The sequence below is a fragment of the Caloenas nicobarica genome, chromosome 2, assembly GCF_036013445.1.
Source record: "Caloenas nicobarica isolate bCalNic1 chromosome 2, bCalNic1.hap1, whole genome shotgun sequence".
Classification (NCBI taxonomy): domain Eukaryota; kingdom Metazoa; phylum Chordata; class Aves; order Columbiformes; family Columbidae; genus Caloenas; species Caloenas nicobarica.
The window spans coordinates 59,284,596-59,311,430 of record NC_088246.1 but is presented as its reverse complement, the minus strand read 5'-3'; the positions used below and the strand labels follow the sequence as shown (position 1 = coordinate 59,311,430).

Below are 26,835 nucleotides of genomic sequence, written 5' to 3'. Positions count from 1 at the left end.
TTCTCTTCTTGCCCTGCTTGGTGCATCTGCATCCTGGCTGGTACTGCCCTGGAGAGAAGGGGCATCAGGGTGGTGGAGATGGAGGTGGCAGAGGTGTTGGTGTCCCCAGGGGCACCTAAATGGCTCTAGCATGTATTTTGGAAAGGCCCAAAGAAGCAGTAACTTGGACTGATTTCAGACTTCCTCAGGCTCTGGCATCAAGTGGACCGAAGTGACCTATGTTTTTTCACAGTAAAACAATGTGTCACATCAAATCCTATGAGTAATTCCCATTTGGCCTTGCATCCTCTGCCTGCGAGCTGTACATGAACGGTACCAGCAACAATAAAATCTTGGGTAATACCTGGCATGTAGCTCCCTAGTCCCTCGCTGGGCATAATTCTGATTCGTAATGAGACACGACGTATTTATTGGGGGCAGGTTTAGTCCTATCAAATTCCCAGCGCTGCCCTGGGTAGCAGCCAGCAACAGCAGAGTAGGAGTGTACCTGCGGGTGGGAAAGCCAACGCCATCCTGTGTTCCAGCTGGTTTTGTTGCCCTGCTTTCCTCTCGTTCCCCAAAATATAAAAAGCAGACTTGAGTGGGTGAGGGATCCAGTGAAAAGTCCATCCCCCGCGTGGGTGCCTGGATGTTCCTCCTGCCTGTGATGTTTTGCTGCCTGTGGTTTGGATTTTTCTGTTTACAGCCCAGAAGCTGACTCAGTGGCCATGCAAACCTGGGCCCGAGGCAGCACATGCTGGCGAGCAGCGGACTGCGCCTACCCCGGCTGTTTTCACTGCCCCCTCTCTTTCTCTCTTCCCAAACCCCATGTATATAACTCAGAATGTGAGTTTACATTTGTAATTATTTTTGATTTAACACATCTGGGGGACACGCTTTATTGCAGCAGAATGCTGACTTCTCTGCCCAGTGGGTCTGTGGCTTGGGATGGCAGGGCAAGATCTCCTACAGCCCATGGTAACCTTGACTTCAGCCAGCTGTCACTTTTGGGCAAGTTTCGTCTTGCTCTGTGATGCTTATTTGGCCTTTTGTCATGGCCCAGCCCTGCCTGTCAGGGGCCTGGCTACACCGTGAAGCACCAGGCAGCAGGCAGGATGGCTCTCAGCACCCTGCAGCAGCTAAGGAACTTCCCAACATGGCCTTTTGGGGCTGGAAATGAAAATCCAGTGAAGTGGACCGAGGTGGGTTCACTTGGCTTGCTGCAGATGGTCTTTAGTAGCCTGAAAAAAATGTGAGCCATTTACAAGAAAGCCAGTGCTGTAACGAAAGATAAAACCTAAGTGTTTTAGTAATTGGAAAGGGACTTGCAACAATTTTTTTTTTTTTTTTTTTTTTGAATGATACGCACTCAGTATGGCTGGTGTGTTGTTACGGCGTGATGCTCAGCCAGCACCAGGAGTTGGGCTGGGGGCAGCCCCAGCAGCGCTGCCGGAGGGACGAGCAGCTCACGATGCTTCACATGGGAGCTGATGGAGACATCACAGGACAATTCGGATCCTTTGGAACCTGGCTCCTCCTTGTCGTCCCTGAGCAGAAGTGTCCCCACTCCCCCCTGCAACTGATGTCCACGCATCGGGAGTCTGGAGTCCTAATTCTCACCTCCTTGCCATCACAGATGACCCCAGGACCTCTTTTCCTTATAGCTGTCATTAAGAGAACCATTGACCGCTAAAAGTAAAACGCATCCTGAAACGTGACTGTCTTAATTTTTGCATATTTTTTCTGTTGTTATTTGTGATGGGGTTTATTTTTCTTTTGGCTCAGAGAACAGAATAATCTAGGTGGGTTTTTTTGTTTTGTTTTGTTTTGTTTTTTATCTGCTCATGAGGGAATTTTTACACATGGCTGCTGGAAATTGGCACTTCACTAATGCCTAGCACTTAGTAATATAAAATGTTGGCAAAGATTCGCTATTAGTGGTCACAGAGGAGATTAAACACCTCCTGAAAGAAGATAAATATATGTAGACATTTTAATAAAACGATGAGGCACAAGGCCCCACACATTAACAAACAATAACTCCACTGTTAGTTATTAAATTTACTCTGGGTAAATTTACCCTGAGTGTGTCACAGCCCTGATTTTCAGCTTGCAAACGATTTTGGATGGCACAGATAAGGATTTTGCTTTTGAGGGTTTCTGAATGATGATGTCAAGCAGTGGGAAAGAAAAGAGTGCTCGCTTTGGGATGGGCACAGGGATGCAGGAGCCATGTCCCCTGGCCCATGCCAACCCACCCAGGCTGCAGCCCGTGGGCATGCTCCTCGCTGGACAGTATGCTTATGCCTTCTTCACTCCTGGGCTTTGCTTTTCTAAAACTAGACCTTTTTTCTTTTTGCCTTTTTCTGGTTCACTGCTTTCTGGCTGCTTGTTTGGAAGAAAGCAGACTGCAGAGGGTAGATGTTTAAAAGAAAAAAAAAAGTGAATCTCAGTGGGAAATCACCAAGTGAAAAGATGAAATCAAGAAGAGCCCAGGACAAAGAAACATGTAGTGAAAGCCTGGAGGGCGTTAGCAGCAGACTGACGGTGACTGATCACAAGGAGAACGGCCCTGCTATTGATCATGGGAATATTTGTCTTTGCAGACTTTTGGCTCTTCAATACTGTGTCCTAGTTTAGGCCAGGGCGGGGAGTGATGCATAGCAAAACAAGTGATGAACCAAGATTTGCAAGATCGTCATTTCTCCCTCTTGCTTTTGAGGTGTTGATGGTCATTTGGCCTTCAGAGTAGCACGTGTTAGCACAGAGTTTATCCTTTCTGGTGCGCTTGTTGCCCTGCATGGCGCTACCCAACTGTGAGTGGTACCCGAGTACATGATAAACTACAGGATAGTTTACACTATGGGCAGTTTTATCACTTTTTTTACTCATCTGAGCATCTCTTTTGAGGAGGAAAGCAAAGATTAGAAAGCACTTTCTGATCATGTTGTTGTTCTGAACAGTGCTGGCTGCTGTAAACCCGGGTGTGTATTTTTGGAGCAAGGAGGGAGAGGCACCAGGGCAAGGCATGGGTGCTGGGGCAGGTAGCTGGCCACACTCCTCTCCCTTCCCTGCCCCCCTTGTGTACCATGGATGCATGTCCTGATAATTGCATAAGCAGCCCTATATGATGTCCTCCCTTTCTCCCAGCACTTAAACCAGGGCCCTGAGAGCTCTGCAAAAATAAAAAGGATTTCATTCTGATGGTGAAGACAGATGCTCTCACTTTCATCCAGGAGAGAACGTAGTCCCAGATGCCTTCAGTGAGGATAAGAGTGGTCACACAGGCTGCAGAGTGCAGGAAGATACAACTGCCAAAGAAGTTGTTTTGACTGCAGCAGAGAAAATAAAATGTGAAAGCCATTAACGAAATATGAGGGGGAATTCAAGGCTGCTGCCCTCTTAGAGGATAGCTTCTTACTGGAAGGACCATTTAATCAAAACTCCAGATCCACCAATTATCTAACTTAGGAAGGTTATTCTCCTTTTTGCCATAGCTTCACTGCTACAACATATGTGCACATTTGTCTTGTGTTTAACAGGTTTTTGTAATGCTTCATGGCAATGAGACTGACATGCTAAGACTAGTTTTTCTTCTTGCTTGTAACTTATAGAAGTATGATAATTTTGGATTTAATTAAATGGATTGTCTTTAAACTTTTGTTACTCAGTGCTGTTCACGAGAGAAATGTAAATCTGGAATTATTTTGCTCCAGTCAGTGGCATTGCTCCTGTTATGACATTGATGTAACTGAGACCAAAATCTGAGCACCCCTGAGAAAGCCATCATCTGCTAGTTTAAAAGGAAGGCTGGAAGCTCAGTGGATTATGGAGAATATAATTAATGGTCTCTCATGCAAATCTCACAAATTTGCTTTTTTAAGAGATAATGCAGGGTTACTTCAGTTAACAAAAAGGAATTTTTATTTTGTAGGGTTTTTTTTCAGTTCAATGAATTTGATGTGGATTTCCAGAAAGCACAAAAAGAAGAGCTCCAATTCTGGCCAGTCTGGGGCATGTGGTTCATTCTATATGTGTGCATAAGCTTTCCTCCTCCCACAGGGGAGAGAACATCTTCAAATGCACATTTTTTCACATTCCCCTTTTAATGCAGCTTGATCCTACAGATAAATCACTACTCACTGTTTATGTTATCACTGTGGAAAAGTTTGTGAAATCACAGATTTGGCAGCATGGTTTCACAAACATCCTCAAATACGAGAGCACCATCTGGGAAAAGTGAAACGTTTTATTACAAGTTGGGTTCTCGGCTTAGATGTCTGCAATATCTGCCGAAACATCCCCACTCCCTGAGAAAGGTGGGACTAAGGTCTATCTGCCAGCACCTACAGTGTCATTTTTTATTTCAGCTGTAGCCTGGGCTACTTTTGGCACCATTAGTATAAAAGTTGGTTTTACTTCATTTCATTTCTGGAGAATTTTAGAGAGGAGAGCATTAACCGTGCGTGAGAGCAGTGTCTCAGAGCAAAAAGGCTGTGTCACAGCTGTAGCCCTGTGGGTCTGTCCTGGGGACACCATGAAGTGGACAGAAGCCATCACCCTCATTGTTAGAGCAAGAGGAGGTACCAGTGAGAGGTTAGTAAAGGATGCAGAAGTTGTTGGTAGGACGCAACATCCCATTGTGCTCCAGAAATATTTTGTTGCTTGCTGCTCAGAAGCAGCCAGTAGGAAAAAAAAAAAAAAATTGGTCGGTAGCATCTCAGTGAACTTTTAACTGTTTTCCTCAAGCACTCTTGTCAAGAGTTGTTTTTTTCTCCCCAAAATGTGGAAGTGGATTACATACCACAGTGCAAATAATAGTTTTTATGAAAACCAATGCTTTTAAGAAATCAGATCATGAACAGAAAATTACAGTTCTGATCTTCCACTTATCTCCCTCTAATTTGAAACCAGCAATAATGCAAAAAATAATGCATACGGCAATAGAGCCTTACTGCTCTCCCTGACCTCTCCGATCTTTCCTGAGACAACATTTGCATTTGGCTTACTGAATAAGTTTTGTTTTTCTGGTAAATATTTAGTTTGTTTGAAAAAAAAAAAAACAACGCCAAAAACCCCCTGTCAGGTTAATTGTGGTTAATAGTTAGCCAAATAGTGACAGGTAAGTAAATAAAGCTTTACAAACAAGGTGTACAGGAAGCAGCACTGAGTATTTTCTGAGGCATTGCAGATGGGTAATTTATCAGGTACAGCTCACAGAGACCAAGTGACACAGATATGACTGTCTGTGTTTGGTTTTTGTTTTTTTTCTTTAATCATATTTGCCCTTAAAAGTTAACTTGGATTTAAAATACCAACCTCCTTCCTTATTTCTCTACAAAGGGTGTGAACTCCAGAAAGTTGCATTGAGTAAGAAGGAAATGAATCAGAGGTTAACTCCAAATTGTGTCAGGCTGGATTTTGCCACCATGCAATGTGTTGCATGATACTGGAGACACACAGGATGTACAGTAGAAGGTACATGGCCAGGAGAGTATCTGTAGGAAAGTAATTCTTGATGGAATTTCACAAGCTTAAATCTTCACTGAGAGAAACATATCATCTCCAGTTTTCCCATCACTCCCCAGTCACAGCATAACGGGGTCAAGCTCCTATTGCATATAGTTTAGGAGTAACAAATGCTTTATTTAAAAAGCAAGCAACTTAATCGGTCATCGGGCAATTGTGGTTCCACATTTCTTTGCAATAAAATCAGGTCCCCCTATTTTTAAGGAATGAAGAAAGCCACAGAGCTCTAGAACCATTATTCTGCCTTTGAGACCATGCACAGCTTCAGAAAGTGTTTTGAAGGAAAGGAAAATTGAAGTTAATAAAGTAAATGAAAAATAGTCAAAAGCTTTAGTTCTATTAGCAAAGATCAGTCCTAGCAGGTTGTCTTTCTTGTTGAGACGGTTGGGTTTTTGCTTTGGTTTTATTTTAGGGAGATAATTACTTACTTGGGCTTCCTTAACCCAAGTAGAATAATGAAACAGTGGAAGCTACTTCTTATCTTGAAGGTGAAGTTTAGTATAAGAGTTTAAATTTGGATGAAGAGCTGATTAAAGAGGACACAACGGATTGTATCAGAAAAGCTTTCAAGACAGGTGTCTACTGGGTGTCCTTAAGGATTGTTCTTGGAACATGTCTAATTATTTATTTTTATTAAGTTTGTCTCAGTGATATCTCACAATGGAGAGCTGAGAGTGAGAAGAAACAGGAAGGTCTGGGTAGCATTTAAGTAGAATTAGAGGATACTAAGAAGTGGAATAAGTTAGATAGTTAGATAAAGTTAGATAAAGTTAGATAAAGTTGTGCAGAACCCAAAAGTACATACTGGCTCTGCTTTAAGCTGGAAGAACAAGGCAGTCCTTGCATATATGCAGAAAATAATAAGAGGAAAATGGGTAAAAATACACCATTTTATGAGACAGAGCTGGAGAAGTCTTGCTATTTGAATAAGTAAAATTACTGTAGGACTTGCTACATGCATTGGAAAAGATAATACCAGAGTGGGGAACAAGCTGCTTCAACGTAAAGAGCAATGCTGGTGCGATTTATACAAATGGTATGAAAGGTAAAGCCTGGGTTTAGGCTGACCATTTAGAAGCAAATTTCGTAAATATCAGAGAGGTGAAGGTCTGAAGCAACCTCCCAAGAAGCACAGAGAGCCCCACTGCCCCTCTGGAGCTCCGTGCGTCTCTGAAGGGAGGTGGCATGGCACAGCTGAGGATTACATGGGGAACCTATAGGAATATTATATGTCCCTAGAGATTCCAATGGGTAAGTAATTTGCTTATAGTTATAACTGATGTCATTCATTCCTGTTAATCTAGTAGTTGTTTATAAATTATCAGATCACAGGCAAGTTAGGTCTCATTATAACCTAGATGTTTGTAGTGAAATATTATTTATGTCATGTATCTATTGAAATATTTAGCTTTCTGCAACGAAGGGCCACAGTATCTTATGCAGAGGGGAGGAATAGTTCTCTGGGTTTGCTTATCTCTTCCATTGACTGCAAAGGCTCTAGCAACAGCTCACGTCAACTAGTCCTTTGAAAGCAACTGTGACTGCTGCTTCCTTTTCCCTGGTGTGGATGATTCAGCAGTACCCAGTCGGCAGGAGCGGTACATTTGGGGCATGACATGGGGTTTTTGCCCTTGCAGAGGCAGGGACTCAGCCTTACAGGCAGGGAATTGGTGGAGCTTGTGTATATTTGCAGTGCAGTTGGACTTATTTGTGTGTCCTATGGCTGGCATAGCAATAGGTGATCTCTTCCTCCTTCTGCAAGACTTTGCATATCATAGCATAGCATAGCATAGCATAGCATATATCACTGCTACGGTCCCTTTGGCTCTTCTAGGAGGGGAAATAACCTCGTTAGCTCTCCATAGACGCTTAGAGCACACATTCAGTAATGCACTGGTGCTAGTAAGGTGGTCAGAGGAAGTGTCAATTTTTAACATCCCATGTGAGTGAATCACTTCGAGAATCATAGAATCATAGAATGTCCTGAGTTGAAGGGACCCACAAGGATCATTGAGTCCAACTCCCGTCCCTGCACAGGACAACCCCGCAGTTCACACCGTGTGTCTGAGGGCCTTGTCCAGCCTCTTCTTGAACACTGTCAGGCTTGGGGCTGTGACACCTCCCTGGGGAGCCTGTTCCAGTGCTCCACCACCCTCTGGGGGAAGAACCTTTTCCTAATGACCAGCCCAAACCTCCCCTGGCACATCTTCCTGCCATTCCCTCGGGTTCTGTCATTGGTCACTAAAGAGAAGAGTTTGGTGCCTGCCCCTTCTCCTCCCCTTGTGAGGAAGCTGTAGCCACCATGAGGTCTCCCCTCTCCCCTCAGTCTCCTCCAGGCTGAACAAACCCAGTGACTTTAGCTGCTGCTCATACAGCTTCCCCTCCAAACCCTTTACCAACTTTGTAGCCCTTTCTAGAAACACCTTAGTCTTCAGGAATATTTGTGAGATTGTGAAATGAAAGCATTTCCTGCAATTAGAAGGCTCTCAGAAAGCATATGTTATATGCCAAAGCCATATAATAAGCTTACATTGTAACTTTTGACCTCTTAGCCCTCTTGAGCAAGAGCTTCCCAGGCTATTAAATTGTGTTTATTGCTCTGTCATATATTTGTTGCATTTGTTCAGTAGTCAATATCTCATCTCATAACAGCATTAAAGTAAATCCTGTGCTTTCAAAAAAAACCCCAAACCCACAAACAAACAAAACCCTTCTCTTTTTTCTTAATCAAGACAGGAGCATGACCCTAGAGGAAAAAACACCGGCTGAAGAATTCACTCTTTGTTTTTAGTCATGGTATTGTGCCGTAGAGGATAAAGTACATTTTTAAGTCACTGATAAATATGCTGACTACTTTTATTTAGGAACATGCTGTTACATACTAGTGGTAAGAAGTAATCATTGCACTTTCTAACTCAAATGTTTGTCATAGGGAAACATAAAAAAATCCCCTGTATTTTCCCCTCTTCTTTTCTTCTAAGCAGTTGTTGAACAAGGAAAGAAGCTTTTCATGTCATAACAAGGAAATAGTTACAGCATCTGGGTTATGTGAAGATAAACTCCTGTGGAAATCAAGACCATTGGTTTTCACTTGCAGCCATGTGTGTGTTAGTATCATATATAGCTATAAAATGTATTGAGTCTCTGTTCTTTCTGAAACTGTTCCAGAGAACTTCCTAGCATGCTGTGTCTTCAGCATCAGGATTTTCATTATACAATTTGAGGAGTGTTCATGCCTCCGATCTGGAACTTTAATTGCCCTGTATAAATTAAAGCTGATGACATGCATTTGTTGAAAATAAGAGAGGAAGACATGACAGCAGCTCCATAGGGAGACTCATGTAAGTGTGTGCATGATTGGGAGTGTTTGCTTGTTGATGGGTCTGTGTATTTGCACCCAAGGCTTTATGGGTAGAGACTCGTAGGCACTGTGCATGCACAGAGCATGGGGAGAGCTCAGAAATCAATGCGCAGTGTTTATATTGCCTGTGTGCCCCTCATTGGCCTTGGGGAACATCTGCCCAGGCTGCTGGAGCACAGCTTGGGATGAGCAGCTCCATACTGAGAGCTATATGTGGTACCCAAGCCTGGGCTGGACTGGAACCCTCCGGGGAAGGGACATGGCCTTTCAGGGTGTGCTGCCTGCCTCCCAAAACCAGGCTGTTGGTCGCTGTGAGTTGTTAGCACTGAGGTTAGCACTGAGGATTTGCGCATTCAGAAGATGTCAGCTTCTTTATGTGGGTCAGGACATGAGGCTTCATGTCAGGAACCGTAGGCAGGAGTAGGATATAGTTACTATTTCCTTTTTGACACTGGGCTATTAGGATGACACAGAAACTTTTGTCTCCTTAAAGAACTGCAGTCCTTAAGAGAAAAAAAAATATCTATCAGTTCAACAGGGTATGAGTAGCCTGTTCACTTATTACTTATTTCCATCGTTGCAAATTTCAGCCTCACCTTGCCTCTACAGTCTGCTCATGCATGTGTTTCCTGGACAAGAGATGTATTAACGTGGGACAAAGAGCATTTAGCACTATCTGGCAAAGATAAAGTGCCTAGCAATGTCCTTTTTACAATAAAACACGCTTTATCTCTGGACGACGGAACTCCACAGGAGCGAGGTAGCATGGTGGGAGCAGGACTGTCGCACTGTAGCAGTGGTAGCTCTGCAGCCCTGTGCTTTCATGGGGAGTATTGATGGGGTCAGTGAGCAGGGATGCCAGGGGCTTGCGATGGTTAAATGGAGCAGAGCTGACATTCTAGCAACTGAGTTGTTTATTCCCTACATTCACTTTTCTATTTTTAATTGTAATTAGGCATGTGTATTCTCTTTGTCTGTGAAATGAGAATTCATACCTCTTTTCCAAGCTCGAGAATTGCAAGTTTAGTCTCACTTTTAAGTACTTCAGGTAGACTTACAGTGGCTTCAAGAGGCCACTTAATATATTATATATATAAAATATATATATAAAATATATATATGTATGCGTATGCAATGCTATGAGGGGGAAGGCAGTGGAAGGAGTTGCTTTGAAGGAGTTCACAGTACGTTTGTAGTCGGATTATGCATACCAGTGGTTTCCAGCCTTGCTCAATATGCAAGCTCCTACAGTATTTCTAAGGGAGATGGGGCACAGACCTCTGTCTAGAGAATGTAAGCCTGCTTTTCATTATTTACCTTTCATGGGCATGAAAATAGTCCAGGGACTCCCAGGGAGATGAAGAGCACAGGTTGAAAATCACTGGTGAGGAAGCACTTTAAATGATGCCTTGGAATGAATGAGGTAATACATTTATGCAGTAATAACCACAGAGACCTAATAACATCCCTCTACTAAAATACAGGCAAAAATTAAGTTTCCAGTACTCTGTCTGAGAGATGTGCATATTTATTCACTGCTTTTGAAATCCTGTTACCTCTCTGTAAGTTTTCACATAGCAACCACAATGAAAAGCTTTCCATCAAGAGATGGCCTTCCAGTTCTGTGGTATAAGGTTGCATTATTTATAGCCAAGTTTGGATCTAAAAAAGAGCTTAAAAACAAGAAGAATGGAGTAAGGCAGAAGATTCAAAAGTGGCAGTGTTGCTATCAAAGCTTCAGCGACATCATTTTTACATGGTCACTAATCTAGGCCAATGCAGATTTTCCACCATATGAGATTTTTATTCGTGAAGCGTAAAATGTTCTTTACCTTGCTGATGGAAAGCCAAATTTTGAGATTAAATGCAATTAAATGGTAAAAGAAGAGCAGACAATTTTGCATGCTTGAAGAGACATGCTACTAGGAGCAAGTAAGACTGTGTTTTCTGTTTATGAGGATCCCCACAGTTCTGGGTAGGACTGCTTCCTCCCGAGAATGCAAGCTCAATCCTGACGTTTCAGAAAATATTTTACTGTGTACCAATGGCCTGCAACATATGATGTGGCATCCTGCAGTTACATCATATGAAGTGCAGTTGCAAGAGCTAGGGGACTCTTCCATGCAACTGTGCGCTCCAATGTGCAGAGGGAAGAGCAACACCCTAAAATCCACATTGGATTTACTGTTGGACCCACATTTTCTTTCCTGGGTTGTGTTAGTAGCATATTATTTGGAATAGATACACACAGAGCTTCTTCCTGCAAGAATAAACTGTACTGCCATTTATTGGGAAAGTTCAGTACAGTATATAAAAAACTTTCCATAGACTGTTTTGAGACTTTTAATGGAAACTTATTTTGGCAAAGCTCTGAAAGCACTCAGTAGTTTTTCCTTATGAGATCCGAGAGCTAAAACACAAAACCCTTCAATGGGAGGCTGCCTCGTGAAAGCAAACCTGGCGACAGCAGAGACATCCTGTAGCTGTATAACATATTCAGATCAGAAGCTAGATTTTCCCATGGGTTTTCTCAGCTCCTGTACCAGAACTTCTTGGGAACTTGTAAGCTGAGTGAGGATGTAATACATCTGCCAGCAGCTGGTCTCTGTCTCTTCTAAGACCATTTTTCTTTTTGTTTTGTTACTGCTGTTATTTTTAAGGCTGCGTTGTGTTCTGCTTAATAGTGAGGAGATTGCTTCAAGGTCGTGTGGCCCATGAAAGTAAGCAAAGTCATTTTGGCATGAGACAGATTCTTGAAATACCCTATACTATATTGATATCAACACAATAATTTGGTGTTTGATGCAAACTTTGTGCTCTCATTCCTTCAGAAAGTTCTTTCATGAAGGCATAGTAAGTTTGGAAACTTTACTTTTCAATGGCAGAGCTTCCATCCTTGCTTGAACAGTGTTGACCCATCTTAAAGAGAAGATTTTCAAAAGCCAGTTCTGATGTCTACTTCCCACTGCATGCTGTATAACTTGCACGCTGAACTCCTATTCCCACTATGGAAAACTTCCACCTAAATTTTGTACTGCAGACCTTTATTTCTAGCTTTGGGAAGATGATTTTTCTGCTTTATTTTTCCGAGACTGGCCGTACAGTCCAATGTATACCACAGTCAAACATTCAGCACTGCAAAATTTATTTCTTAGCCTATGGAAGAAATAGCTTCATTTCTTCAAGATGGATAGTTCCTTCCAAGTTTGTTAGGGTGGGGTGAAGACAAAGGCAACCCAAAGCTGCTAAAACACAAAGCTGCTCTGTTCTCTAGAGCTGGTAGCAGCATTTCATCGCTTGCAGCGAGGTGATTTACTGGCGTTCCAAGAGCTGCTGCAGCTCCTCCATGAAGCGATAGATAGAAATGGGAGACTGGCAAATGCATCAAAGGCAGCCAAACAGACCCACGGCTTTAAAAACTTGCTAGGTGTCATTTTTCCCAGATAAGATTGGCTCTGGTTTTAGTAAGGCTTATCAGAAGTTACTTAACACAGGGAACAGCTTTGCAATGGAGTGGGAGAGTTGGTGGAGTGACGTGCACATTTGCTCAGAAGGCAACTGTTTTGCAATTTTGGAAACTTTATGGGGATGCAGTGGCCAAAGCCAGATCCTTCCAAAGTTAATGTCATGTTGTGGAAAACTAAGTGTGGTGGGTTGTTCTTTTTTTTTTTTTTTTTTTTTTTTTTTCCCCAACTGGGTTACTAAGTGCCTGCTTTACGTATTTTTTTTCTGATATTTTTAGTCTTTAGTAAAAGTCTTTGAAAGCTTAAAGATTCGAGCATGCAAATTCTTGTAGTGGTAGATCACAAATCTTAACATTGTTTGCCTTCAGTTTGTTCACAGATTGCTGCTCCACCAAGTCTGTCTTTCTTTGAATTCCCACCTAAGAAATGGGCTAGAGAAAAACGTGGCACCTCCACACAGTGTACACGCAATATGCCATAATGTGATTTTAATTCTCCTGATAAAGAAACCTCTCACAACGAAAAATTGAAGGCAAGGAAATGCCAGGGACACGAAGCGCAGTGCATTTCTTAGGCAGGTGCATTTGTATTATATTTTGGAAGGTAGGAGGCATCCTAGCAGTGTTAGAGTGATGAGCATGTACACAGTGTGTGCCTTGGCAGATGAGCAAAGGCTGTCCTCCTGCAACAGTGCCGAGATGCTCCACAGCAGTAATCCCGGTTCTGGAGCTGACACTGGGGTGTTCCCGGCTCTGTTCCCCTCTGTTTTCTCCTACATGCAGGGGAGGGGTGGGTGTGGAGCAGGACTTGCACTCCTGCTCTCACCCTCCTGTCGCCTTGCTTCGCTGTTCCAAACTTGTGTACAACAGTGAGTTTTCAAAGTGCTGTAATACAGTAAAAGACAAAGATCAGTTATTTCTAGTCAGAGTGTGTTAAAAGGAAGAAAAAAATCCAGCAGATTACAAAAAACCTCTCGCCATCAGAATACTTGAGTGCAATCTTTTGTAGTAGAAACATGGTGAGGACAGGGGAACAGATGGGAACACGGGTGAATGAGATCAGTTTTACAGTCAGGCTTTCATGTCTCTAGAGGAATTATGCTGCACTAGTAAAAAGTTTCTTTTTTTTTTAAAAAAAAAAAAAACCCTCAGGACATCTTTGGCAAAGATAAGCACAGTCCAACCGACTGCTACCGATAACATTTTTACATTCTGTACTGGAGCTTAGGTTGTAGCTAATTTACCAGCTTTTTGTATTAAAGGGGATGTTTATTCCCCCATTCATTGAACTGATGGAACAGTTTCTTTCTGGCAACTTCTGCAGGGAGTGGAATGCATCAAAGCAGGTTTGTGGTGTTTATGAAAGGATTTTTTTTTTTTAATCCTTATCTGCATGTCGTCTTCTGGATTTTCATATTTGCATGTAGGGTTTCTTCCTGTGTTTGAGAAAGCTGCACGGCATTTTGCCTGCCTTGTTGCTTAAAACAGGCCCATGAGGAAGACAGAACTGGTACCAACCCTTAAACTTGGGAGACAAACGAGTTGCAGAATCAAATTTAGCAGCTGCAGTCATCTTCATAATGATTTTAAACTGCTCACATCTAAACAGCCACAAATTCTGAGTATATATGAAATAATAATATGACCTGAAAAGACTGGTACAGGATGATGTTTCGACTTTTGACAAATCTGTATTTTTTCATTCTTTTCAGGAAAGAGAATAATTTCATTTACTTGTTTGTGATACGTTTCTTTTATTAGTATTTTCAAAGATGAGATAAATAAGGGCTCCTCAAAAGTCTGCCACAGTAGCAGTTGCTTTACAGGTTTTTGTGCAGCCCATTGCGTGTATGGGCCTCAAATACTTTACACAGAAGTAGAAATGTTTCTTTTAAAGGAATGGAGAAAAAGATGCAGGAGGAAGTGGAAGAGCTGTTTTGACAAGGGCAGAGAGAAATAAAACCTGTGCCTGGGCCCTATTCTATAACCAATCAAACAAGAGATAAACTCCATGATCTCATTTTCTGGGACCTGTGTGAATGTCTATTATGATGATACAAGTCTGAGAGCATTAGCAGAGTTTTATCCTGTATAACATCATACTTCTGCAGTTCAGATTGCAGAATTTCTGGGCTCAGTACTAGGCCATGGAGCACTTGCTTTGCTGAAGAGGGTGAAAGAGCATGGAGAAGGCTGCCTGCCTTCCAGCTCAGGTTGTGTGGCAGAGGTTCACCATGCAAATCAAGAGATGGAAAGGGAACTTTTTCAGAGTTTGAACAGCATGTAATATACCGTAATCGTGCATTTCAAGTATGTTTAAAATGTCCAAACTTGTTTACATTTCTTCACAGAACTAAACTCCGATATTAAATGTGTCTGAGATTCCCTATTGCTAAATAAGACCAACTTTAAAAGCAGTCCACTTGCTGTAACATGCAACATTTATAGTACTGACAACTAAGTTCGATGTTTTTTCTTCCCAGACTTTTGAAGATAAATTGGTCTCCATCTTCAAAACTTACCCAGGTGCTGTTTAATCACTTTGTGGCTTTTTTGGCTGTGCTTTCAAAATGTAATTGTAGTTCTCCTACTTCCAGAAAAAAAAGGGCGGTAGAAAGTCTGTTTACCTCATTTATTGAATTTCACACAGTTAAATTAAGTGAAATAAGAGCTTGATTCAGGTCCCGTTTGTTTCAACAGTAGTCTTTCCATTGAGTTTTAGTCAAGGCTTAAATGAAGATCAGAAGGTAATCCAGAGCTCATTTACATTTAATATGCTCTTCAGCTATTCCTTTTAAATATTATTGGAGGCTTTTGAAACCAGCAGCGTGTATTAACTTGCTTGCTTGTCAACATGTGCAAATATCCAAATTTCTGCTGGAAGCCTTAATGTAAGTGTTAACTGCAACATTCATTCCCATGAATGTGTAGTAGCTGGAGACAGGCTTTTAAAGCTTTTTATCGGCTTTTGCTTGTTCTTTGTAGTCAGTTGACAGGGCATTTGCTGTGTTAGTACAGATAACTTAACAGTACCTTTACTGTTTGAAGCAGTAAATATTATCTTAGTCCTGTCTGCAGTTTTCACCTTGTTTTAGCCTCGCTGGAGAAGGGGATCTCATTCCTAAGGGGCAAGATGACTCCTGGGGAATTGCAGGCCATAGATTCTTCTTTCTGTAGCTTCCCAACTTGAATCCATAGGAGGCTGGAACTTGCTACAGTTCCTTGCTTCGGAGGAAGTATCATGCAGTGACGCAGCTGTATGGACCCAGAGGCTTGATGCAGCATGCGCTGTGGTTGCTGGCAACAGTCGTGACTTCAGTGGGCAGAACCGTGCACAGAAGTAGATACGGTTATCATGGAGGTGGGCATGCGTAGTTCAGGCAGTGAACAAAACTTGCACCATTACTGTTGTGTTTTCAGTACTTCTCCAGATACATTGCAGTTTCTAGAGATGTCAGTCTAGTCATCTGGGAGAGCTACATATATATGCGTATGTGTAGATATATATTTATTGGCAAAAATACATGAGTGTGTTGCATTTGTAATAGCAAGCTTTTAGTCTTCTACTTGGAATCAGATGCAAGGTGTTTCTCTTGACCTTTTTGAGTCTGAGTGTTCACATAGAATTTACACCTTAAGGTGTGAGGGATTTGAAAGTAAATATGTGTGCATGACGTATTGTTTTGACATAAGACTCAATTTAATATAGATAAAGAAAAATATGTGATTTATTTTCATTGGACAGCACACATTTCTTAAGAAATCCCATGTGGTAAAATGTTCACAGCGTAGTTTAATGCTTTTAAGTGTCGTTTCTCTAACTCATTTTAAAACAATTGTAAACAATTCAGTGCTGATGTAACTGTAAACTCGTCCCACATTTTCATGGGCACCCATCTTCAGTTTCTTTTTATTGTGCTATAAAATCCTGCTGCTCCATTGATGTTGCCAGAACAAACGACAATGAAGAATGCAGTTTTTTTAGATCACAGAGCACAGGGTCAGGTATCCGTTGCCATCCACTTGTTATCCCAAATATCCTGGTGTAGATCTTGAGATGCCACACTCCCGACATACATGTCTCCCCAGATTGAAGGTGTGGTAACCCATGGCTCACTGTTAGGGGTCTCTCGGCCACTTGCTGCTGCCCTCTCCACAGGCTTTTTATACTACTTGCAGCAACACAGTAATAACAAAATCCACCGTGGAGGCCAAGAACCACTGCGTTTCTCCGAGTCATTTCACAGGGCCTGAACCTTGCATGAATGGGGCTGTGTGACAGCCCTTCTCCCGCTCCAGAGCTCTGCCCAGCAGATGCGTATGGCTTTTTCGTGATAGGTGTCGTAGCTATGCTGGTGAGCGAACCTGGAGGGCAGGAGGGCTGCAGCCATGGACTGTTAGCCAGAGGCTGCGCTACCTGGTGGGCCCATCCTTGGGGGAAACCATCAGAGGACGTGGAGCCTGTTTGGACTGACAGTGAGGTCTTTTGCCTCTTGCATGGTCTTGTTTGGATTTGTCTTCCACAGTACAAGACATACTTTGGTCAATATATGGGTTTCACACAGCATAAGGATAACTGTCTTGAAACAGGGGCATAGGCAATGTTTTTTCTTGGAGGACCCAGCATAAGTGGGATGGCAATATTTCCGTCCAGGACTTGGGGATAGTAAGTCCCCCTCCATGATTTCCTCCACAGCAGTTTCCAAAGCGTTAGGTGGTGTTCCTTTGTGCTGTACGCCGCTTGGATGTCTAAGCTGCAGCTGGCGTGTTTTGACTTGAATAGCCACATTTTGCACCTTAAAATATACGCCTTCAGTTGCTCTGCTGTATGTAGGGAACCACAGGCCTAAAAATGGCAAGCTATGGCATGTACTCATCACTTTGCCCATCCTGGTCTTGATAGATTTGTAGGCTTAAGCTTGTTACTCTTCTCTGTTGAGCTCAGACAGAGAACCTTCAGGAGGGGTACCTCAAAGTCAATGCTGACTTCAAATAATCTGGTGTGGCCTGAGTTTTTATAAAGAAGGTTAAAAGGTGGGGGTGGGAAAGGGTGCCTGTGTGGCTTTCTGTACAAAACTTACCAAGTGGTGTGTATGAAATTTATAAAGTGTTTGTTATCATTTGTGTATATATGTGTACATTGGCATAGTGGTTGATAGATGTGAAATTTCCTTATTCTTGGTTTTCCTCACTAATAAATCATAGGAACAGCTCATTATTTGAATTCATTGATGACTGCACTTGCAATAAATCTGGCCATTAACCTTGAGCAATATCTTAACAGAGAATGGTCCACTCCTTCATAGCAGTCATCCCAAAGGGTGCCAGTGGGAGGAACAACCCAGCAGCAGCACTCCACCTGCTGGTGAGGACATTTTGGGGGCTTGACTTTCCAGCCAATGCTCCAAATAAAAAGCCTGCAAAACTCAAGGCAAAGTCGTGCTGCAGTAGCCATTGGCCGTGTGGCGGGGACAGAGGCCGAACTGCAGCTTGGAGAGGGGTTGAAGCTGGGGTGGAGCGTCCAGGTGAGGTCGGGAGTTGCAGCTGCACCTGGTGACACTTTGGTGCTCTTTGCCAAGAGAGGGGGGGCCCCTAGTGCAGAGGCCACAGCTCCTGGGTGTGCCGGGGCACTGCCAGCCATTCGTGCCGGCTCCTGCCTTCCCTCTCTCAGCATTTTCCCAGTAATTCACCCGGCCGCCGTGGTTTTCTGTTGCATCAAGCGATGCGCTGGTCACCTCTTACTATCCCCAAAGTCCTTTTCAGGGCGATGGCATGCCAGCACCCCATTTTATATCTAGTACATGTTCTGCAGCCTTTGATGTAAGGCCTTGCCTTTGGCTATAGTTTAAATAAGTGTTGTTCAGAGAGCTTATTTTCCTAAATTATGCAAACCAGCCTGTGCAGGTCACCTGTCCCTCTTCATTATTTAGAACCCCAGTGATGTTTGTGTCATCTGCAGGCATCCTAAGCAATGATTTCATGTCTTCTAATAGATCGTTAACAAAGTCATCAGAAGAAAACTGATCTAAACCCGTGTTATCTTTCAGTGGCCCACTAGGAACACTCCCTCAAAAAATCGCAATTTATTATTCACCTTTAGAACTTTTCCCAAACTATAGGAAATTGGTGACAATTCCCATTAGTTTACAATTATGCCTGTACTTACAGAAAAGCTTGTTTTGTGCTGTAGCTCTCCCACAGTTGTATGCTAAGGCATTCAGAGGGGAAACCTCAAATGCTGGTCTAGCCCACCCTGTCCTTGTAGTTGCTCCAAATTTACACTGGCGTCAGCGAGAGAAGAATTTAATCCCCCATCCAGTTCTCACTGAAGCCAGTGGAAAGACTGATTTCAGCCCATCCCAGTCTGGCCTTAATCTGGAGGATTAATGAAGGTACATGCTGAATTAAATAATGGCGACAGAGAAGAAAAAAAGAAATATTACTAAATGATATTGGCGAGAATAAAAAAACACTGTAGGGAATTAGTAAGGCTGAATCCCTTGTTGTCAGAAATACTGTGACTTTGGAGAGGTCTTCATGCAGGAGCAAGTTGGTTTGTATATAACTATTTATTCTTCCAGGTGAAGGTGCACACCAGCAATCGGGTCATGCAACTGTTGTGCTGCCATCATCCCTTGCAATTCAGGACATTACTTTTGCCATCAGAGGGCAGATCTCCACTCCTAGCCAGAGCAAGGGAAACTTAATATTAGATTTATTAATAGCTGGAAAAGTTGCTTTCATCAAGTGACAAGAAATAAGAAACCATCTGGGAAAGCTTTCCCTTAAGGCATATTCTTTTTCTGCACTATGGCGTTAGTTTTGGGTCACTTCGGTAATTACAGTTTACATCTAAGTATTTTTAAGAGCTCTGTCGTTGTTTTTTTCCAAGTGTGTCTAAAAGTCGGAATTAATCTCAGTAACTGCATTACTCAAAACCGCACTGTTTGAGCAGGGACTTGGTACAGCCACACAAGGCTGTTTTTCACAATGTTTTAAATTAAAGTATTTGAATATATGCAAAAATTATCTTCTGCAGCAGCATTTCCAGTGCTCGGATGCTGCTTTTTTAAGCTGAAACTGGACTTTTTAGGCATTGTATGTGTTTGCAGCCACTCTTCTCAAGGCAAAACATCTCCCCACATCTGAGCATTGTTTGTATGCCTCACCTGTTTCTGAGCTTTTCCTTTCCTTTTTGTAACTTCCCACGGTACATTGCAGCAGATTTGGGTGGGGTTTTTTGTGTCACATGGACTTTCCTCCCTCTTGAAATTCTTATTATGTAAAACACATTCAACCCAGTAATGCTGAAATTTCTCTATCACATCTCTCTCTAGTGTTGAGGAACTGGTTAATGTATGAAGTGTTTCTATTTAAATGGTTAATCACAAATAATGAAATATTGCTTCCTTTTTTCCAAACTCTTGCATTTCATTAGGGAAAACATTGCATCGTTCTTTAACTTTCTACCAGAAATGGCGTTGGTCAAAATGACAAATGTCCTGTCCGCTCTAGTACTTCCTTGTAAGCTTAAATGCCATTATTTTGATCATTTGACAGTACTAGCTGCACTTCCCTGGCTTACGTGGTAGTATGGAGAGATTATGTGGGTCTATTCGATAGCTGTAAGGGAATGCTTTGAGGTCAGTTAAAAGAAAATACCTGATACACAGGACCTGCCCTTATCTCTGATGTACAGATTTGTAGTTGAATGACACAAGGATTTTCATTTAATTTCTGAGCCCCATTAGGTGAAGGTCAGTGACAATCCTCGCAAGGGGGAAACAGTTTGTTCTCCTAGGGAGGAGCGCAGAGGCACAGGGCATGGCCAGGATCCCAAATGCATCGTGCAGGGCTGACCCGGGGGTGCAATGCGCAGGATTTTGAGGTGGTGTGATTGCCCATACAGACACATGTCAAGCTAGTATTTTTTACAAAATGTTTGCAGTTCACTCTGATTAAGGTGAATTGGTTGCAGACAGCACTGATGGTAGGACATCAGGTGCCATTATGCCCCCTGACCTTTGGAGGCAGCTCTGTGTCTGGACCAAGTGCCCTGGAAGGTACTGCTCTTCCATGAAATATTGAAAAAAAAAAAATCAAAGGTGAAATTACTGCCAATGAGCGAGGAGAGAGTTTATAAACATGCTGGTAGATGAAACAAGTATCTCTTGTTTGCAAGTTTTGCATTGTTGTCAATAATGGCTGGAAAACATGCAGAAAAAGTATATAAATTTATTATGCCAGGTCATATAGAGTTATAAGTGATATATGAAGCATGGAAATGGACTTGCGTATCTCTGAAATTGCCTTTGCAAGCTATTATTTTCATGTGTCTGTCAGAGTTGCAGGGAGGCTAACACAGGCTAAGCACGGACAGAAACAGCTGATGATTTGGGGATTGGTGGTAATTTGGTTTCAAAGCATTCTCAGGGGGTTTTCTGAAGTCTGGGACAAATATGCATGACGGGATTGAGACTTCAGTAATCAGATTTTCTGGGGAAAAGATGAAAACAGATTTCACTTGTATCGGGGCAATTGTTGCAGAGACCACTTTGTTTAATCTGAGCTTGTATGGATTTGGAAGAATACAGTCGCTCAGCATTATGGCTGGATGGATGCATTCTGTCTCCCTACCATCACTCGTGGAAAATGCCATTTAGAAAATGCTTTGATTTCACTCAATTTCTTTGGACTGCACAAGAAAAAAAAGATCAAGAAGCAGAGAGCTGCAGATGGTGAACCCATTTGCATCACTGACAAATACTCATTTAAGGCTAAGTTTGAGGCAGAGAAGGAAAGCGAGCATGACTGTGGACAGAGAGGATTTTAGTATCCAGAGCAGCCAACCCTGCACTTTCCATAAGCACTGAAATTCAGTGAGTTTGCATCTATCAGTACAGTGTGCCTCTTTACTCAGCTCTTTGATTGCTGCTCTCTTACGTAGCACCTGACATTTCGGGTCATTTCAGCATTACCTGACCTTTTTTAGGCTGTCTGTTGAGGTAATACTGTAACTGCTTCAAGATCAACAGTACTTTGGCGTTTAGGAAGCACAGCATGTGTGCGAAGAGCAATAACAGATAGAAATAAAATGGTTTGTGGTGATAATCCCATGCTGCTGCCCTGCAGACTTTTGGGGATGCCTCCACATCACAGGGGCGATGGCTGGGGCTCTGGGGTCTGGTGGGTCACCTGGGCTGGAGCAGGAGAGCCTCATGGTCCCGGCAGGCAGCCCCATTCCAGCACTACTTCAGACAGAGGCCTCCTGGGATGTCCTCTCTGTGTCAAAACTTTTCCAGACTGGATGTATTTTTAGTATATTAACATCACAGATAAGAGCAAAGCTTGCGTCTTTTATGGATCAGCCTGTACCCTGAAGTTCAGATCCGGATCTCAGCTTTTCTACACGTCAGGGACATTTCTCATCCTGGATTTTGATCAGGAAACTTCTTGGATTCTTTTTTTTTTACTTTTCTTTAGAGCTAAAATGTGCTGCAGCCACGTGCAAGTGTTCACATGGGATGTATATTAAGTGGCACATACTACCACAGGCCCCAGCACTACCACATAAGTATCCATACCCACCACTGACTCCAAAACCTGGATAGTGCTGGCTTTGCTACGCATTGAAACAAAAGTATGTAATGAATGTATGTGGCATCAAAATTTGTCCTTTGGAGGGCAAATAGGTCAAGCTTAATAGAGGTTAAATCATAATATAATCCATGCACTCATGCATGCACGTCTCACTTAAAACTCTGTGGAGTGAGGCGAGCACTGCGTTGTCTGTACTTTTGCCTCTGGCCAGAATGGCATTCACACTGGAGTATTATTAATATATACAGATAATTATAGCATCTATGTTTTTCAGAATATGGTTTTCGTAAGTGAAGAAATTGCAGGAATGGTATTATTCATGAGATGCAAGCTGGCCATTTTCTTTCTTTGCAAATGTTATAGTTGGAAAATTATTCAGCACCTTTGCCTGAGTTCGATAATACTGCTGCAGGGGTTTAGCTTGTTTTGTTTGATTTGGGTTTTATTTGCTCAGCATATACTGCTTATGACCCAGGTTCTCATACTGCTCTGATGAAGTTCACTTTTTGTATGTACTTAGATCTCCTTGCAGCAAACAAGGATTTGGCATTGTAGCTCTTTGAGCAAACAAAAGATTGTGCATGGGGGGAAAGCTCCTATGGGGTGGTCCGACTGATGCTAGCCATATACTGAAGCAACCCATTTTCTTTTGCTCTCTGGATCTTGACTAACATCTCAACTACATCTTCTGTTTACTGTGTAGGGGATGTGATGAGATGATGAGCCTGGTGGAGGGGTCAAATGGTTTTGCATGTGGCTTAAGACACCTTTGGTAGAGAGCCATCAAAGTGCTCGCTACTCCCAGAACAGGGAAAGAAAGTAGGTCCTGGAGGACCAACCTGAAGCCTCTTTGGAGGGTTTTATGTCTGTGTTTCCCTCTGCAGCTTCACAAGCTGACAAGATCCTTCTCTTGACCGTTTGCTCCTGCCTCCTTGCTGTCCTTGGAGCTGTTTCCAGTGCAGCAGTTCATGGGGCACCATGGTGAACCAAATCAGCGAGCTTTCCTGAGCTAAAAATACCCTCTGTCCATTTATTTATTTCTTGCTCTGCGTTATTTGTAGCTTGGATCAACTCTTTGGCACGGTTTGCTGAGCAGTCCCATGGGAGAGGGAGAAACGCAAGAGTAACCATGCCCCCCGCCTGCTGCATCGGCCTTGGCCTAGTAAGCAGTGAAAAACTGCGTTTCTTGGGACAGCTGAGCCAAGTTCAGAGCTCCAGCGCTTGTCCAGTCCTAAGGGAAAGACGTTCAAGTGTGTGCAGTTTCTCCTAGGGCTTGTTTCAGTGAGCTCGACTGTGCAATCCAACCAGTACCAAGCTGCGTAGTGTCAATGGTGGGTATAGGTGGCCAGTAGGATGCTGCCGCAGAAGGCTCCTCCTTCCAGCCTTCCTTCAGTGCAGATGTAGCTTAAACACTGCCCTCTAAACTGCACCTGCTTCTGCGTTGTATTTCAGTGCATTTCAGAATCACACACCTATAGATCAAATCTGAGATGCCTAAACTGAGCATCCAAGCTGAGGCTTTGGACCCTCCGAAGATCTTTTGTCACTGGCTTTTTCCTTCCTTGGAGGAATGTAAATGCTGATTTTAAGCATGGGCACATTGCAACAGTTAAATTTGAAACTGGAACAGAGAATTCTGTGTAGGAATTTCTTGTCCATTACAGAAATTCAAGGCAAATGTAAAAAGGGTAATTTTCTACACTTGATGCTCATGTAGTAACAAGCAGCTTACACAGTATAATCACAGCCCCTTTTAAACTGTACCATTTACTAACAGTTGCCATTCTGATCCCAAACATCATAATGTTCATCTAAACATATAATGAAAAATAGCTGAGGAATGTGAGTGAATAGCCTTGCTTTAAACATAGACAAAGAGTATTTAATCTGTTATCACTGTAACTCCTTAAGGGTGATGACTGTACTGAGAAGTAACACATGCTCAGCTGCTCAGCGAATGGTTTTGATGATTGATAATTGTTTCTTGATCACTGCTTATTAAGTTATTTTTCCTACTAATAAAAATTTAGTTGTTTGGTAAATCTTCAACAAATATCTTACGTTACTAGCTCGGAAACTTATTTCCAGCTTTGTCAAGAGTCTTTGTTTTTTGCTTTATAGCACCCCACACCATGGTATTCCAGTTTGTGACTGGTGCTTCTAGGACTTATGGCTCTACAAGAGTATCACTTCATGTTTTGGTGTTTTTTTAAGTTAAAAGAATGCAATTCTTTTGGTGTCTTATGGAAAGATATGAGGTCAGGCTTGGGTTGCATTACAGCAACGATGAGATAAAGGCCTTCTTGTGCTCCCACTGAAGAGCAAAGTTGGGCTCAAGCTTTCCACCTGGAAGGTGTTGTGAAGTCTTTTACCACGTTGCCTTCTGAATCATTCACATTTCCTCTGTATTGACATAACTCAGAGATGTTTTAATTTTAGTTATGTAGGGATAGCCCAGAGGATGACTGGAAGAGTAGAGAGTTTCTGAGGCTTGTGTGTGGTGTTTTTTTCTTTAAAGCAATTTGCATTTTGCTCTTTTATTGCAATTGAATATAGTGGTGATAACTTGACATTTAATCTGGGTTTGTTAAGTCCGAGTAATAGAATTTCAGGTGGGGATTAATTTTTCCACTATGCCATTATGAATGTTTGTAATCTCAGTGGTGCTCTGTATGGCACCACTTCCTTCCCTCCCAGCAAGACAGGCCTAGGTGGATTTGTGTGCCAAAGCTGAATATGCCAGGAATCTCCTGAATCTCCATATGTCAGAGTGGCAAGAGATGTGTGAGCCCTGGAGGTTCAGTTTGCTCTTAAAACCCAGACTTCTAATTTGAGGTGTCCTGCAGGAAAGCCCCACTCCCTCCCACTGGGCTAACAAGGAGATACAATGGCCCCCAAAGTAAATGAGTCCTCAGGGAAATTGCCTTTGCTGATCCCTGGCAGCATACTGTTTTCAATGGTGTTTGATGGTACTGTATCAATACCCTGTCCTCAGGAACTGATTTACGTTTGTGGCACAGAAAGCTTAGTACTACTTATATACAAAAGCCTCATTTTGGAGTTTTTGATATAACAGAAAGTGATGAAGGATTAGTCCAGCTCTTAATTCTGGTACCTCTCTGTGCTTGGGAAATGTCGCATGCTCCCTACACTATTGCCATTAGGGTCATGTAAGGTAACATTTGTGGTTTTTGTGAATCTGTGCTGGTGCTTCCCTTACTGTGGTGCCTGTAAAGATAGATGGGAAATAAGTCTTTACCCTGTACTTTTTGCTTTCCTTCATGGAGTTTTCTTCTTTCCTCCACAGTTTGTCAAGGGACAAATAACAAGCTGACTCAATTGGGACATGTGGAAGACCATTTCACCAGCCTGCAGAGGATGTACAACAACTGCGAGGTGGTACTCAGCAACCTGGAGATTACATACGTGGAGCATAATCGTGACCTCTCTTTCCTGAAGGTTAGTTTTCTTGGCCAATATAGCTTTCCCTCCTAAAGGAATCTTACTTCATTTTTTTAAAAGCAAAGGATCAGCTACCTATAAAATTCTGTGGTGATCCAAAAACATAGAAATTGCAGATCACAGATGCAGTATACATGTAGGCTGCAGGATACCCTCAAACCTACAATACTAAATCAGGTACTTTGAGAAATAGCTTTTCAAGCACCTGCCAACCTGTGCTGGCTGCCAGGCAGATAGGTTTCTTCTTATTTATAAATGTTATTCCATCTTTTCCCATTGCCTCTACTCCTCAGAGGGCAAAAGGCTTTGTGGTGCTGTTGGGCAAAGCAAAGTGCAAAGTGAGTAGCAATGCACAGATGGCAAATTTTGAAGTGTAGAGGCTCTTACCCTGCCCTGTAAACTCTGACCCCTTCCCCTGCCATGGTGGTGAGTTCCTCTCCAGCCTGCAGTGCCCGCTCCCCAAGCGGGCAGGTCCTATGCAATAACTTCCCATGTGGACACTTAGAGCGATCTTCAAGATAATCCTCTGGCGTTGACACTTGGGCCACTCCCATCTCAATGTTTGTTTGGGCAAGCTGAGAGCGGAACAGATGGGGATGGGTGGTAAAACACAGCTATGGCATGAGGAGGAACACTGTCCTACATGGGCACCTCCAGGTTCACCACCAGCAGAGACTGGGCAAGGAGCACAGCTCTGCTCCCCCATTGCCAGGATGCTGCCAGTGGAAATAGTGTCACACCTTAGGTTATATTTTTTTTCAATAGATGGTTTAAATGCATTGTTTTACGCATGCCTGGTTGTGAGATTAGGAGGTTTTCAAAGAAAGAGGCAGGAGAGGAAGTTTTTTTGACATGGTAAGTCTATGTCTGGTATCAAGGGCTATTGTATAGTAGCTTTGAATATAAAGGTCAGTCCTCTGGGTTGATAGGAGTAATCTCTTTATGTGAGCTTTTCTTCTCAGGGAACAAAGAAAGGGAAAAAAACCCATTTCATTATAGTAACAAACAAAAACATCAGAAAAGAGATGGTTCATACATATGAGTTACAAATATGATGGTATTGCCGTTTTTCTTTCCCAAGCACAACTTGACCACAGAGCTCAGCGTTCACAGGAACGTAACAGGTCTCTTGAAAACTCACTGGTGGCCTTCATAGAATAGGAAAATATCTTAAGTGGTAGCCTGAGATTTTGTCATTATGGTGATTTTTGTACAAGATGATAGAAATGCACACATTTTATAGTTCAAGGCAGGGATTAACCTACAGCCAGGGACAGTGCCTCACTTGTCCTGTAGCTGTTACTTAAGAGGGAGGTTACCTGATCTTCCCCTCTGCTGAGCATTGGAGAATCAGCAAGGAAAGGGGCACAGCAGAGAGAGTGTAAAAGCCTCAATCAGACGGCGTCTCTGTGCCACCAGTGGTTGGAAGCGGGGCAAGTAT

General features: G+C 42.6%; 1 protein-coding gene across 2 annotated transcripts in view; it reads left to right on the top strand.

Annotated features, from left to right (window-relative positions):
- Nucleotides 1-26,835, top strand: part of EGFR (epidermal growth factor receptor) — a 161,838-nt gene that overhangs the window by 86,588 nt on the left and 48,415 nt on the right. For both annotated transcript variants that reach the window (XM_065630202.1, XM_065630201.1), the window contains exon 2: nt 25,240-25,391. In XM_065630202.1, coding sequence (XP_065486274.1) covers nt 25,240-25,391 — 152 coding nt within the window. The remainder of the gene's footprint in view (nt 1-25,239; nt 25,392-26,835) is intronic.